The sequence below is a fragment of the Cyphomyrmex costatus genome, unplaced genomic scaffold (assembly GCF_001594065.2).
Source record: "Cyphomyrmex costatus isolate MS0001 unplaced genomic scaffold, Ccosl1.0 scaffold70, whole genome shotgun sequence".
NCBI lineage: Eukaryota > Metazoa > Arthropoda > Insecta > Hymenoptera > Formicidae > Cyphomyrmex > Cyphomyrmex costatus.
This window is the reverse complement of record NW_017280267.1, coordinates 1,879,457-1,894,967: the sequence shown is the minus strand read 5'-3', so window position 1 is coordinate 1,894,967 and position 15,511 is coordinate 1,879,457. Positions and strand designations below refer to the sequence as shown.

Here is a 15,511-nt window from a genome sequence, read left to right as displayed (position 1 = left end):
TTTATATATATATATATATATTATAATCTTTTATTATATAGCGTAATAGAAGAGGAAATATAAAGATACCAATCAAAACGCACACGTTATAATCAATGAGGATGCCAAAGATCATAATAACTATAATATATAGTGCTTCGGTCACTGACCATTACGCTTCTTAATTGCTATATGTATGTATAGCATGCTTCTTCTTAAAGATATTCATGTAATTTTTTATGCTCTTTTAAAGTATGATTATAAAATAATAGAAATAAAACAAGATATTCTGTAAAATAAATTTCTTGACGTATATATATTCGAAATCATAAATTAGTTTAAAAAACAATTGGATTTCTTTGTTTTTGATTCTATATATTTTCACCACATGACATGTTATAATTATTTTATACATATTCTTCATAAAAGTAATTAATTTTCTTAATATTTTATGAATACAGCGCAATGTATAATATAGAATGTAATATCACAGTAATTTTTCAGTAATATTGCAATATACTAGAAATATTTTATATTACAATTTTATATTACAAATTACAGATCAATGTGTAATATATATTCGTAATATTTCTGATATATTATCTACAATATTACTGCGATGTTAATGTGATATTACATATGCTATGTGGGATTCTATTTAATAAGTCATGCTTTGAAGGAAGAAATGTATGAATCAGTTAAGCAAAATTCCTAAGAAATGAGTTATGCATGTTAGCTGTTTAAATGATTTTTAATGCAAACAGATAAAGAAAACAAATAGAATTAAAACTTAAAATTACCAGATCAAGTTTTTATAATAAAAATTAGAAATTTGTAGTTTTGTAAAACAAATTTTCATCAATTCTAATTTATTTTACAACTTATAGTGATGCTCTGGATTATATCATATTTGTAAAGAAAAGGAGGAACTAACCCGATGACACTGTACCCTGCGATCTGTCTTCTATGTCAAATACGAATCAGTGTTAATAGGAGATATGGAACCACCATCACTAAAAAGCACATATGTATGAAACGCGCAAGTATCATCTAGGCAACAGTTGCATGCATGCATCGCAGGGGAAAACTAGGCAATAAAAGAAACGCAGTTTGAAGTTTGAATAATAGATAACAAAGAAAAAAGAGGAAATAGTTCATAGCCATTCGCGATTAATGTATTATGTTAATCAGGAGAAGAAATGTTGAAAGTCAAAGAAAGAGAAATAGAAACAACAATTAGAAAGCAGGAATTCCGATGATCGGAAGAAGGTTTTGCATTGTCACAAAGATCCTGTAATCGCGGACCTGGTGCGTTACATCTCTGATGAGAGTTTGAGCCCACGTACGAGACATACCGGAAAATTAGCTGAAGTATGTTTTGACAACGCGAGAAAATCATGCGGCTATTGGACCACACGAGAGAACAATGGAAATCGCTGCGATCCACGTGGATCATGCTTCTTGTACATTTACTGTTTTTCCTGACGCTTACCCTATCTGATTTGCAGCGAAACACAGTAGTGGATGCTACGCTGCAAGATGCATGTAAGTGTGTGTTTTGAGATTCTCAAAAAAATACTATACCTATTGAAAAAAAATCACGTCACAAAGTTAATACACAACAATCATGTAATTAAAACAAGTAAATCATACAATAGAGTGTTCTAAATCGATACGTGATTTTTTTTTTAAACCGCGTATTGATATTAGAAATAATTATTTCAAATTACGTGATTTAAAAAATCACATATTAATTTAAAACAATCCATTACGTAATTCACATATTTTAATTACATGATTTCATTATGTTACTTTAAATAACGTGATTTTTTTCAGTTGAGCAATATATATTTATCAATATCTAGATTTATGTATCACGTATACAAAATGTTTTGGTGCAAAATAAAATTTCGGACTTCAAACTTTTTAGGAATTTCAAGTTACGTTCAAAAATTTGATTTAAATTTAGTTATCTTATTTTGAATATATTTTATTTTAATATATTTAAAAATATTCTTTTCTGTAATAAAAATTATTTTGCAGTTTCTAATTTTAACTTTTAAAACGTATAGAAAGATTTTCAAAATAAAAAGAAAGATTTGTAAATATAGATTAAGAAATTCATTTTATTTCCAAAATACAATAGTGATAAAATACTTACAATTATTATATCGAATAGTTATAATAAATATCAGATCAAATAAAAAGAATTCTATAATTAAATTTTATTAGAGAAATTATGTATGATTTCTTTATATATTTTACAGTAATAATTACAATAAATTTTTGCGTTATAAGTAAGCTAAACAAGTTAAACAATAATTAACTTGAATAAATTTTTATAATGAAAATTATTTTTTGTATGAAGTTCTAATATTGAATCGGTATTATATTTAAGAGAGAGAGAGAGAGAGAGAGAAAGAGAGAGAGAGAGAGAGAGAGATTGAAAAAAAATGTTAACATTTCTTCTGAACAATATATATTTATTACTGGATGCGTTTTACTGCGGTTTCTATTGCATTAATTGAGATGCGTATGTGTGACATACAAAGTTGCATGATGCAGTCGAGTGGCATCTTCTTGAATTGATGACTTGTAGGTTCATCGGTTACTGGGTTTCTAGTTGTTCATTGTGCCTATTATATCTGTCAGTTCCCACTTTTAGCCACATGTATCAATTATTCAATTAATAAATTTTAAATAAACTCTCGAGAAAGTCAAATTCAAAAACAATGATTCAGCGCTAATGAGAGTTATCTCGCGGTACGTAAAACGATAAAAAAAAACTTTATTAAAATTATAATTTTTCTAAGAAAAATTTTTTATTATAATTCTTAAAAGAATTATAATTTTAATAAAGTTTTTTCTGATCGTATTACGTACCGCGAGATAACTCTTATTAGGCCTGTATCATTGTCTTTGAATTATTCAATTGTTATATTAAAAAATAAAAATAAAAACAATTTTTTTTATAATTGGAAAAACAGTAATTGCGTTATATCTATTTTTAAAAAAAGATAGGGCTAAGATTACAAGCTCCATGTAAAAAACTATTTATATATGATTCAATAATTTAAACCAAAAAAGTGGTACTATCTTTAAAAATGCAAGTGATATACTATCCTTGATATTTACTTAATTCTAATGACGTAATGACATGTATCATTTGTATAAAAGATTTGATATCAACAGACAGCACCAAGTTAAATTTTACCATCTTTAAAAACCTACTTGGTACTATTCTTATTATTTACTTAATTCTTCGCGCGCGCGTCACAGCCATCGTGCAGTATGATCCCATGCAACGCTGGTCTGCTGGTAATAATAAATTATAGATAGATGACATAAAGTCAATAGCCATATATTATCAAAAACACGAGACATACATTTCCCCTAGTCGATGACGACGTCAATAATAATAATAATAACGACATTTCTTAAAATGAGACGAAAATTCAGAGATTCAGAGCATTACAATATCTCCGCTTGTAGGGTACCTAGAAAAAAATAAAAACACTTTTATTATACAATCCGAATAGTAGCTATCGATTTAGCGTATACATATATAAGAAATCGATTAGTTCAGCCATTATTGAGATCTGATAATCTCAATCTGCCGCAACTCGCCGGCTCGCGTAAAATAGCCTAGTGTCGCTGCGCTTGGCTTAGCGCCGAGAAATACTATCGTGTCTTCAAATTATACACTTGACGTCATGTTGCTTTTAATTTAGCATTACTTTTCTTTTTAATTTAGTGCAGAATGTGACTGATATAATTGAAGCCACGGGGATGCAAGAGCAACTTTTTGGAGTGAAAAGAACGGAAAGTCGTTGCAAAGATGATACGATCGCGTACGATATTATGGAAGCTGCGATTCTGATGGTTCCTACTAATATATTATTTCCGGCCGGCATACCACAAGATTTCTCTATCTTGATTGTTGCAAAGCCAAGAACTAACGAGTCAACGTCCAAAGGTAATTATATTCTAGACACAGTACAAAAAATACATATTTATAAAATATTTAAATGTTTATAAATATTTTAAATATTTAATAAGTATTCTATGCTGTCAGGGATATCATAATTTGCAAATAATTATAATTGGATACGTTTGTCTTTTTGCTTTCGTTATTGAAGTGTCTATAATGATCAATATTATAATTCAACAACGTGCAGACTTTTTTATAAAAAATAATACAAAATTAATTAAGAGTAATACTTGATATTAAAAAATTCTACCATTCGAAATGTATATTAAATTTTGTCAATTTATATATGTATATTACTCTGCAAAATAATTAAATATAATAGTTTTAAAATATTTCCTGAATCTTAAAATTATTTAAACAGCTGTTGAATTTTATTAACGAAAACTATTCAAAGATTATTATTTTTGTTTTACAAATTAAAGTCATTGTTCCATTGATATTCGTAGATTATTCCACATCAGTACTTTTTACTGTTTATGGTGACAGTGGCGAAGAACAGTTAATTCTTTCGATGGGCCGCGATATTAAATTTTTCTATAGCACAAACCCGGACGATAGAAATGAACCTATTTCTTTTGGTGTCGATATTTCTGACGGGCAGTGGCATCGATTAGGAATTAGTATTAAGGGCGATACCGTTACAATTATTCTCGATTGCAATAGACATATTACGAAAAAGTTACGGAGAAATCTCAAAAAAACGATTAGTGGCATTCTTATGATTGGACAGCAACTTAAGGGCGATTTATATCTGGTGAGCAAAGAGAATTCAAAGTCATAATATATAAAATGAAAAAAGAATTTGCTAAAATTATTTTACGTTTTGAAACGCTACAACGAAATTTCAGCATTTCAGAAAAATTTCGATATAATTTTAGCGATTTTTAATTGAAAAATTCAGTTTTAGTTACAGCAAAATTTTAGAGAAATTTTGAAATAATTTGAGCGATTTTTCAGTATATTAGCTAAAAAAATTCAGTCAGTGAAATTTTATCAAATTTTAAGCAATTGCGCTGAAATATTTCAAAATGTGAAATAATTTTAACAAATTTCTTTTAACAGAAATTGATAGAGAATTTGTACAATTGCTTTCTCTCTCTCTCTCTCTCTCTCTCTCTCTCTCTCTCTCTCTCTCTCTCTCCCCTCTCCTTCCCCCCTTCCCTTCCACCCTATCTCTCTCCCCCTCCTCTCTCTCTCTCCTTTTCGATGATGTTGTGAAATCTGTAATTAAAACACGATGGTAAAAGTTAGGTTTACAGTTGTAAAATTTTATGATAAAATTATTTTATGTTTACTCAGGGAAGCCTTGAGATGCTGACAATTGCTTCAAATCCAGACGCTGCTTACGAAATCTGTACAAAGTTTGCGCCGGATTGTAAACAATCAAAATATAGACTGAATTATAATTCATCTTTCAACGAAGATGATTATGTAGAAGAAAACGAGAGTGACTTAGATGAAGATGATAATCAGGATTTTTTACTTCATAGCACAATAACAAATACAATTAATGTTTTGACATCAGCGACGGATAATCCTGTAAGAAATAAATAAAATAAAATAATCATAGAAATATAACATAATATTATAATGATATTTCTGTGATATATGTTAGTAATATTTTTGTAATTCATTTTCACAGACATTGTAATATTACTGTGACATCTCACTAACATTTCAGTGATATTTTTGTTAGATTTCATTGTAATATGTATTGTAATGGAAAAATGATGTTGCTGTAATATTACGTACTATAATATGTGGCGTGCGTGTGCGTGTGTATGCGTGCGTGTATGTTATGACAGATATTATTAATATTTATGAGATTCACGATAGAATATCAGTCTCATAGATATTGATGCTAAAATAATTTCAGGCATCTTATGAAGTGGAAATGACGACGCTTGCGAATGTGTATAATTCGGAATCAAATCATCAACAGAATTATGGTAAATCGGCAAATAACCCTTACAATGAAGAATATTTAAAGCGTTATAATACTCGAAGTTCACCTGGACCCCGTGGGTTTCCTGGACCGCCAGGAGTACCTGGCTCTCCTGGCGAGAAAGGCGAACCCGGACGAGATGGATTATCTGGATTGCCAGGTGTATCTGGTCCGCCAGGTAACGTCTTCGTGATACCCTCGTTGAATCAACAGGATAATGAAAAGGGACCAGATTCTCAGGTAGAAATATTGCGGCAGATAATATCACAACATATGCTTGCAATGAGAGGTATAGAAGGCCCGATGGGCCTTACAGGTGTCCAGGGTACAGATGGACCGCCTGGTCAGCAGGGTCAGAAAGGAGAACCTGGTGAAATCGGCGAACCTGGACCTAGAGGGAATCAAGGTACAAAATAAGTTTGAAGCTTGCAAAGATAAGAATATGAATTATTCTGCAAAATTATGGATTTTTATGTTTTTATAAATTAAGAGATTAATTAAAAGATTTTTTTAATTCTTTCGTTTTAAATTGTTATTTTTCAAGACTAATCATGTGGAATAAATTTCTTATAAATTATAAGATTTTTGTAAATTGCTTCTTATAGGAATTAATTAAAAATTATTTACAGGTAGTCCTGGAAATCCTGGCAGAGAGGGTAGGATAGGTCGTCCCGGTAGAGACGGCGAACGCGGTCTTAGTGGACCGCCAGGGATGAAAGGTGAGCAAGGGCAAATGGGATTACCAGGTCTACCAGGCGATAAAGGCGAACGGGGATCCTCAGGTAAATCAGGTGAACCAGGTTTGCCAGGTCATGAAGGAATGCAGGGTGAGGACGGTCCTCCAGGTTTACCAGGTCTACCTGGTGAATTGGTAAATATGTTATTACAATTTTATTTCTAAAATAAAATATTAAAAGGTAATGTTGTTTGCAAATGGTCATATTTATTTAAAATTTAAAATATTTTTAAAAGAAGAACGTTTAAAATACGGTTGATAAAAATAATTTTTTGTAAATATAAATTTCTATAGACAATAAAAGTAAAATTTGAACTATTTATTCATGTAGGGTCCGAGAGGATTTATTGGGCCAAGAGGTTTTCCTGGATTACCAGGTAATCCCGGTATTCCAGGAAACGAAGGACCACCAGGTATTAAGGGTAATACTGGTCCACTCGGTCCACCTGGTGCACCAGGTCAACCAGGACCTACAGGTTCAATAGGACCACCTGGACCTCAGGGTCCACTAGGGCCGATCGGTTTAGTTGTAAGTTGTAGGAATCAATCACTTTTGTATAATAAAATTTTTGATTATATATATGATTTTGATTATATTCAATATAATTAAATTTAATTAAAAGGGTCCACAAGGGAAGACAGGAATTTCCGGTCTTTCGGGTGCTGATGGATCTCCTGGGCTTCCAGGCAATCCTGGAATCCCAGGGACAAAGGGCGAGCAAGGTCCATCGGGTTTACAGGGACCTGTGGGATTTCCGGGTGTTCGAGGTGTAAAAGGTGACGAAGGCCAACGTGGTCTAACGGGTGAACGCGGTGAAAAAGGTGATAAAGGTTTGGAGGGCGAAAAGGGAGACGCTGGAGCGAAAGGAGAGCCCGGTGCAACAGGTCCGCAAGGCATTTCTGGCCTTGAAGGTTTGGAAGGACCGAAAGGTTTTGAGGGGCCTCGTGGTGAGACTGGACCCGCTGGTTCGCCAGGAGAAAAGGGGAAAATAGGTCTACCAGGGTACGCTGGCTATCCAGGAAATCCTGGAGAAAGAGGAGACAAAGGACAACCAGGAATTCAAGGATCAAGCGGTGATAAAGGAGAAAGAGTAATGATGATAAATATACGCGAAATTTCTAATATTGATTTTAATATTTCTTGTTAAAAAAACAATTTTGTTTTTTATTTTAGGGAAACAGTGGATTACAAGGAGAACGTGGCGCAACGGGCCCACGGGTAAATTTTATTACAAACATAATAATATTAATTAATATGTCATTCAATAAAGTTATATATAATTCACACGAACAACTATAAGTGTTTTGGCTCACATTAGCAATAATTTTACGTAAATAACTTATTGTAAATATTATTAGGGTTTTAGAGGAACTCGTGGAAGAAGAGGTGCGGAAGGATTTCCGGGACCAAAAGGTGACACTGGTCAGCCAGGACCTGCTGGACCGTCAGGCGAGATCGGGTCTCCTGGTGTTGAAGGTCCACGTGGATTTGCGGGACTATCGGGTTCACCAGGTCTTGATGGAAAAGATGGTATACCAGGTCCACCCGGTGAGCGCGGTCTAACTGGCGAATCAGGATCTCCAGGACCTCCGGGAATTCCCGGTGTTATTGGTTTTCCAGGACCACCTGGAGAACCTGGTCAACCAGGCGAGCCTGGAACATCTGGTAGTCCAGGGGCTCCGGGTGAAATTGGTTTACCGGGTGAACAAGGGAAGGAAGGACCACCGGGTCCACACGGCTTGACAGGACTCAAAGGATCACCGGGTCCTGACGGATTACCAGGATTTCCGGGTGAAAGAGGTCTGAGTGGTTTACCGGTTAGTTATATATTCAAAATAAGGATTGTAAGCTGTAAACATTAATTATTATATTTAATTATGACAGAACGTATATATTTAATATTAATTGTAAATTCCAGGGACTGCATGGCTCGAAGGGTGAAATGGGATCTGTCGGAGCTCAAGGACCGCCCGGTGACAAGGGTATTCAAGGAGATCCCGGTAAAGATGGATCACCAGGTCCAGAAGGAAAACAAGGGCACAAAGGAGATAAAGGTTTCACTGGACTCAAAGGCGAAAAAGTAATTATATACTAATCAAATAGAATCATATAATTTAATTTTTGTTTTTGTTTAAAGTTTTTTAATAATATATCAAAATTAATACCTCTAATAATAAAAATTACCTCTAATATTTTTTTCAACATACGATATATATATTTAAAAAATACATTTATTTAATAGGGCGATCCTGGACCAGCTGGACCTGTAGGTCGCGACGGTTTACCGGGACAACGAGGTTTACCAGGTCCACCCGGACCAATTGGTTCTCCGGGTGAAGATGGTGATAAAGGAAATGTAGGTTCACCTGGTGAAAAAGGATTCAAAGGATTTCAAGGAGACATTGTACGTATAATTAAATAACTAAACAGTAAAATAATTTTGAACGGTAAATAATATTATTTTAATTGTGTTAATAATATATTATACAGGGTCTTCCAGGTCCGCAAGGAGTACAAGGACGACGTGGTGAATCTGGTCTAGTAGGTCCTCCAGGAGAAAAAGGACCACCAGGTGAGATTGGACAGCGAGGTCCAAAAGGCGAGATCGGTCCGATCGGAACAATTGGACCTGCTGGATCTGTAGGACCGAGTGGTTTACCAGGTCAACCAGGTGTAAAAGGTGAAGTCGGAGATCCTGGAACAATTGGTCCTATAGGTCCTCCGGGAATTCCGGGAGAGCGAGGTCCTAGAGGATCCAAAGGTCTTAAGGGTGCAGAAGGTCCGCCGGGTCCAGAAGGTCGTCAAGGTGAAAAAGGAGACAGTGGGATGCCTGGATCTTCCGGAAAACCAGGACTAGAAGGAAAACAGGTAAGATATGAAATATTAAATATATCTCGTAAACTATTGGTTTTTTTTTATAATCGTGCTTTAATACTTTTTATGAACAGAATAATGGGACAAATCAATTGGTGTAAAAAAAGAAACACATAAAATGGATAATTGTTTAAATAAGCAACTATGTGTTTTTTCTTTACATCAATTGATTCGTCTCATTATTCTTAATTCATAAATTCTTAGTTCATAAAAATATTAAGATACGATTATCAAAAAATTAATATTATATAGTTTACGTGATATTTAATATTTATGTCAACACGCACGTATATGTCAGACTAAAGTAGTCTTACTACAAAATGGTATATAAGACTTTTCGACTCAATTCGGTCTACTCTACCTGCTTTTAATAGGTGATTTAATCGGTTAATGACACCCTGTATATATATGTGAATATGTATATATACATGTGTATATGCGTATATATATATATATATACATGCACGATTATTTAATTAATTTGTACTTAAGGGGGAAAAAGGTCTACCAGGAATGAAAGGGGAAGAAGGTAAATTAGGACTTCTTGGACTTCCTGGACTACGAGGATTGACTGGTCCCGAGGGACCAAAAGGTGATACTGGATTACCTGGTCTTCCTGGATCGTCTGGAGAACCTGGTCTCATGGGTATAAAAGGCGAGCCTGGAAAGGATGGCGAGGATGGACGAGTAGGTGATCCTGGTGTACCAGGCGAAGCTGGACAACCTGGCAAGGAAGGATTACCTGGTCCTCCTGGGAAATCGGTATAAAAATGTTAATTTATTCTTTAACAGAAAATATCTAATAACACTGTGTGACCACAAAAATTTTCCAAAGGGCGCGTGGGTTTGGTTATGTCGGGGCACGGCCCACTACCATTTCCCCAAGGGATTTGGCAAAGTTAGATTGTATAAAAATGGGGAATCAATTTATAGTTATGAATTTTGAGGAATACAGGTAGCACGATTTGAGGTCAAATATACGCGCATGTTAATATTTTTTTCATCACGCGTGCACGTAATGTGCCCTATACCTTAACGCTTTTGCATGCGGTAAATAGCCAATATCTCAAGCCGTTGAGTTATTTCTCTAATCCCACTCTTCTGCGCAAAAACGTTGCTGTACAGGGCACATTACGACGAGCACTTGTAATGAAAAATTCTATGTGTAGCGAGTGGGGGCATATTTGTTTATAGGTCGGCACGGACGCTCGTACGGAATAAACAAATATCCTCGGCGGAAAAAAAAAAAATATGCTTGGCGCAATAAACAAATATCCTTCACTGTTACACTATGTACTATTAAATTTATTCAGCAATTGACCAGCAAAAATCAGAAATCATGGAATATAGAGATTTTCCTTTGTATCGATATTCCATCTGCATGATTTGTTGATGTAATTAATTAAATATGTAATCAGATATTTCAAAAGGCTATATAAATGTATACGTATATGAGAATTCCTATATATACATACATACACACACACACACACACACACACATGCACATATATATATACGTATATGTATATACTATTCTAGTATTTGTTATACTATATTAAAAAATATAATTTTATAAATATTATTAATTTCTAGGGTCCGGAAGGACCTGCAGGTCAGCAAGGTAATACAGGTTTGCCAGGAGAGAAAGGAGATATCGGTCTCCTTGGAGCGCCGGGTTTTGAAGGACCTATCGGACCTCAAGGTCCTCCTGGTTTGCTTGGTTTACCAGGCGAAAGAGGTTTACTAGGCACAGCTGGGGAGAATGGTCTTGTAGGTATGCCAGGAGCTATTGGACCTTCTGGAATTATTGGACCGATTGGTCCAAAAGGCCAGAAAGGTGATAAAGGTCGTAGAGGAATTAAAGGACATCGAGGCGAATCGGGAATTGTTGGAATCAAAGGCGATCATGGAAACGAAGGAGAGAAAGGCGATCGCGGTTTTCCTGGAACACAAGGATTCAAAGGAAATCCTGGACGTCCTGGTCATGTTGGATTTAGAGGGGAACAAGGATTTGTTGGTCTACCCGGACCATCGGGACCGCCAGGGCCAAAAGGTAATGTAGGAAATGACGGACTGCGAGGTGATATAGGTCCGGCAGGTCCGCCAGGCCCACCAGGACCCCCTGGCTTGTCAATAGAACAATCTACTTTTGACGGAATAATACCACCGATGACATATCGTGATCAATCAGCTAAAAGAAAACGTGATGCTCCAGAGGACATGTAAGAATTTTAATTAAATCTAAAATGAAAATTTTCATGAACATTTAGAGGTATCATTTTTACTCTTATTAGTCCTTTGTTTTTTATTATTTGAAATTTTCGAGAGTCTACTTACTGAATTATTTTTATATTTTAATTTTACTTTTATATTTCTAATTAAATTATAAGTTTGCATTTAGCAAATTTAGATTTTAGAATTGTAGAGAGGAACTTATTTTCTTTATCTATTTAGCGATGGAGAGGAAATATTTGACAGGAAGCTTTCAGACATAAACAAGGCTTTTTTAAATATACGACAGGAATTATATTTAATGCGTAAGCCAATTGGTACCAGAGACAATCCGGTGAGGACATGCAGAGATTTGTTTTACGGACATCCTGATTTTAAGGATGGTAAAATTATTCTTTCTTACGCATTGATTTCAATCACATATCTAATTTTCGAATACGTTATGATCGCTTTTTGGCGCCGTACGCTAGAATTTGCTTTTGCGTCTCAGTACTAACTACTAGCGTTTGAGAAATTTTTGATTACATCTTCATAATCAAAACTGTTCTCTAATCTTTTTTCAATGGATAAATTTCTTATTAGTTTTAATTTTGAAAAAGATGCCTCTGCAGTTGCCGTAGATGTTGGCACAGTTATAATAAAAGATCCGTATTGTCAAATTTAGAAAGATTTCCAGAAAACCATTTGCAGTTAATTTATTTAAAATGTCAATATGGTATTGAAATATGTTCTCAAGTTCTACATCGGAAAATATTGTTTTATATAGATCTATTTCATCAGTTCAATTTATTATTGTTTGATTTATTATCACATTTATATCAGAACGATTTATATTTTTGTTGTACCGTGTATTGATTTTAAAGTTTTGTATTTATTTAAAGTTATATCGGAAGCATTTATATTATACAAAAATTTGAAAGCACACGACAATTAAACTGTTTGAATCGTTCTTTCAAAGAATTTAGAACTATGTCGATGTAATTAAAAAAATGTATTTTAAATTTCTGTTTCGCATCCATAACTGGTTTCATCTTAACATTTGACTATTTCATTGTGAATCTATTAACTCTCGTACAATGAATATGTACACATAGATGTTAATATATGTAACAATTACATCTGTGTTTGCTTAGTTATTTTTTATCATTTTGTGTAAAGCTCGGTTTAGAAAGAAACATTAAAGATTTTATTATGTTTTGTGTCATACAGGTTGGTACTGGATCGATCCAAATTTGGGCATGCCAGACGATGCTATTAGTGTGATTTGTAATATCACAAATATGGGTGAAACTTGCATTTTTCCAGATATTCATAGTAGTCACATGCCGAGCATACCCTGGAGAAAAGAAGATAATAAAACTGACTGGTATTCACATTTACGTGGAGGATTTAGAGTAAGATCAATGAAATGTTGTATGATAAATTATTTCTACGCGGCTTTTTAAAGTTATTATATATTATCATTTTTAAAATATGTCAGTTAAATATATACTGCGTTTGAGACATAGCACAACCTTAATTGTTCCAACATTATTAAAAAATTGTTTGCATAAACAAATAAATAAATGAATATAAATTCACATAGCATATATGTAATATCACGGAATAACTTTTAAAACATTACAAATATCAATAAATTTTTTTTTAATATTCTTTAAAATAATTTAATTTTTCCCATATATGTTGCATAAATGTAAACGTTGTATAAATTCCATAGAAATATTACATAATATTATCGTGATATTTCAGTGATATTTCTGTTAGATTTAATTGTAATATTGTAATAGAAAAATGATGTTGCTGTGATATTACTGTGATATTATATGCTGTGTGAAAAATTACGAAGTCTAGAGTAGTTTGTAATTTAAAATGAATTTTATTGGAGGAAAATGATCATATTTTCTAGATAAGTTACGAGACAATCGGAGTTATTCAGATGAACTTTCTGCGTCTACTTAGTCAAGAAGCTTACCAGAATTTTACGTATACGTGCACGAACAGCATTGCCTGGTACGATGACGACAATCGCAGTTACAATCTCTCGCTGCGATTACTGGGTGACAATGGTGACGAATTCTCGTACAACAGTATCAGGCCTCATCTGATCTTCGATGAATGCAAAAATCGAAGTGATAAAAAGGAGACTCTGTTCTTAATTCGCACTAACAAGTTACAGCAATTGCCGCTGATCGATTTTTATCCAGTCGATTACGGATCACCGCAACAGGCTTTCGGTTTCAAAGTTGGCCCGGTTTGTTTTAAGTAGATCAATAAATTTGATCACATTATAACCTTTTTACAGCGTTTTAAAACACTTTTCAGTAAAATTTCAAAGTTTCAGAAAAAATTTAGTTCAATTTTAGCGATTTTTAGCTAATCATTCATTTTCAGCAAAATTTCAGAGAAATTTCAGTTTAACTTCGATCAGCAATCTTTGAGTACGTATTAATTGAAAAATTCACTTTCAGTAAAATTTCAGCAAATTTTCAACAATTTCGCTGAAATGTTTCAAAACATGGAATAATTTCAGCGAAATTTTTTCACCAAGAATAATTATACAATTTTGACGTAATTGATAATTAATTTCTGACACGAAAAGTGCAATTTATAATACGAGATTCTATTTATGCATAATTTAGGACGTAGGAAATTTTTATCGTGTGTTTATAACATATCATGGACTTTATATATGTAACATTTTTTTTTACAGTATACAGACTGATTTACAGGCGTTTTTATGTATATGATAATTTATATGAATAATACGCTTAATAATATATATATAAATAAAACAGCGTGTTATAATTATTAAATGTGCTCCAATTTATTTTCAAATATATATATATATACATATATTTCTGGCTCTCAGTCAGTAATAATTGATTTAATTCTTAATTTTTCTAGTTAATGTTTTTTATTTTTGAATTTGGAACGTATACTGTACGTAACAATATTGACTAATTGAATTATTGATATTTTTAATAATAAAATATTAATTCTATTTTTCTAAGATATATAAGTTTAATATTTTAATTTTCAATTATTGTATATTAATGTTAAAATTAATTGACACTATTTTAGTCAATCAGCGTGCGATTCGAGTCACGTGTCATGTTGGCGACTCTCTTATTACAGGCTCTCTATTTTGTACTATTTAAAGCCGTAATCACACTAGCGATTGCGCGATTGTGATTGACGATGGCTACGTTCAGCAGAAAAAGCAGCTTTGCAACTGTTGTAAAATTCTTGAATATGATTGGCTTATACATTTAGATCTAATGAGGAAATAAAGGCAAGACCAATTATATTAAAGAATTTTACAACAGTTGCAAAGCTGCTTTCTCTGCTGAACGCAGCCGATTATTTCTCAACCAATCGGAACAAAGCAATTGGTAACTGCTTTGTTCTGATTGGTTGAGAAATAATCGTCAATCACAATCGCGCAATCGCTAGTGTGATTACGGCTTTACTACCAGCGCAATTTCGGATTGGCTACTGCTCTTCCGTTTTTCAGTCAATATGTGAATTCGCCCTTAGGGTGCAAACACATGCAGCGGAATAGCGTAACGCGGAACGAGAGTAGAACCAATCACGAGATTCTCTAGAAACACGGAATGCTCGTTATTGGTCCTGCTCTCGTTCCGCGTTACGCTATTCCGCTGCATGAGTTTTCACCCTTAGGTATACACTATTTGCACTAATCCACTAATGTGAAGAAAAAGAACAAACCTTATATAGGAATACTTATGTC

General features: G+C 33.5%; 1 protein-coding gene across 1 annotated transcript; it reads left to right on the top strand.

Annotated features, from left to right (window-relative positions):
• The first annotated feature begins 1,376 nt into the window (after positions 1-1,376).
• LOC108780457 (collagen alpha-1(XI) chain) lies at positions 1,377-14,026 on the top strand. Its single transcript, XM_018548172.1, has 18 exons — positions 1,377-1,524; positions 3,734-3,955; positions 4,417-4,724; positions 5,270-5,509; positions 5,847-6,321; positions 6,545-6,786; positions 6,983-7,180; positions 7,275-7,742; positions 7,826-7,870; positions 8,011-8,469; positions 8,571-8,732; positions 8,895-9,056; positions 9,143-9,520; positions 10,019-10,288; positions 11,122-11,750; positions 11,983-12,143; positions 12,970-13,154; positions 13,667-14,026. Exons 1-18 carry the CDS (start codon positions 1,377-1,379, stop codon positions 14,024-14,026), a joined length of 5,112 nt encoding a protein of 1,703 aa, XP_018403674.1.
• The last annotated feature ends 1,485 nt before the right edge of the window (positions 14,027-15,511 follow it).

Bases quoted from the DNA above. Each gene is read 5' to 3' on its own strand.
- LOC108780457 (XM_018548172.1), top strand. From the start codon at position 1,377: ATGCGGCTATTGGACCACACGAGAGAACAATGGAAATCGCTGCGATCC. The intron at 1,525-3,733 runs GTAAGTGTGTGT...TTTTTAATTTAG, and splicing joins TGCTACGCTGCAAGATGCAT to TGCAGAATGTGACTGATATA. The intron at 12,144-12,969 runs GTAAAATTATTC...TGTGTCATACAG, and splicing joins ACATCCTGATTTTAAGGATG to GTTGGTACTGGATCGATCCA.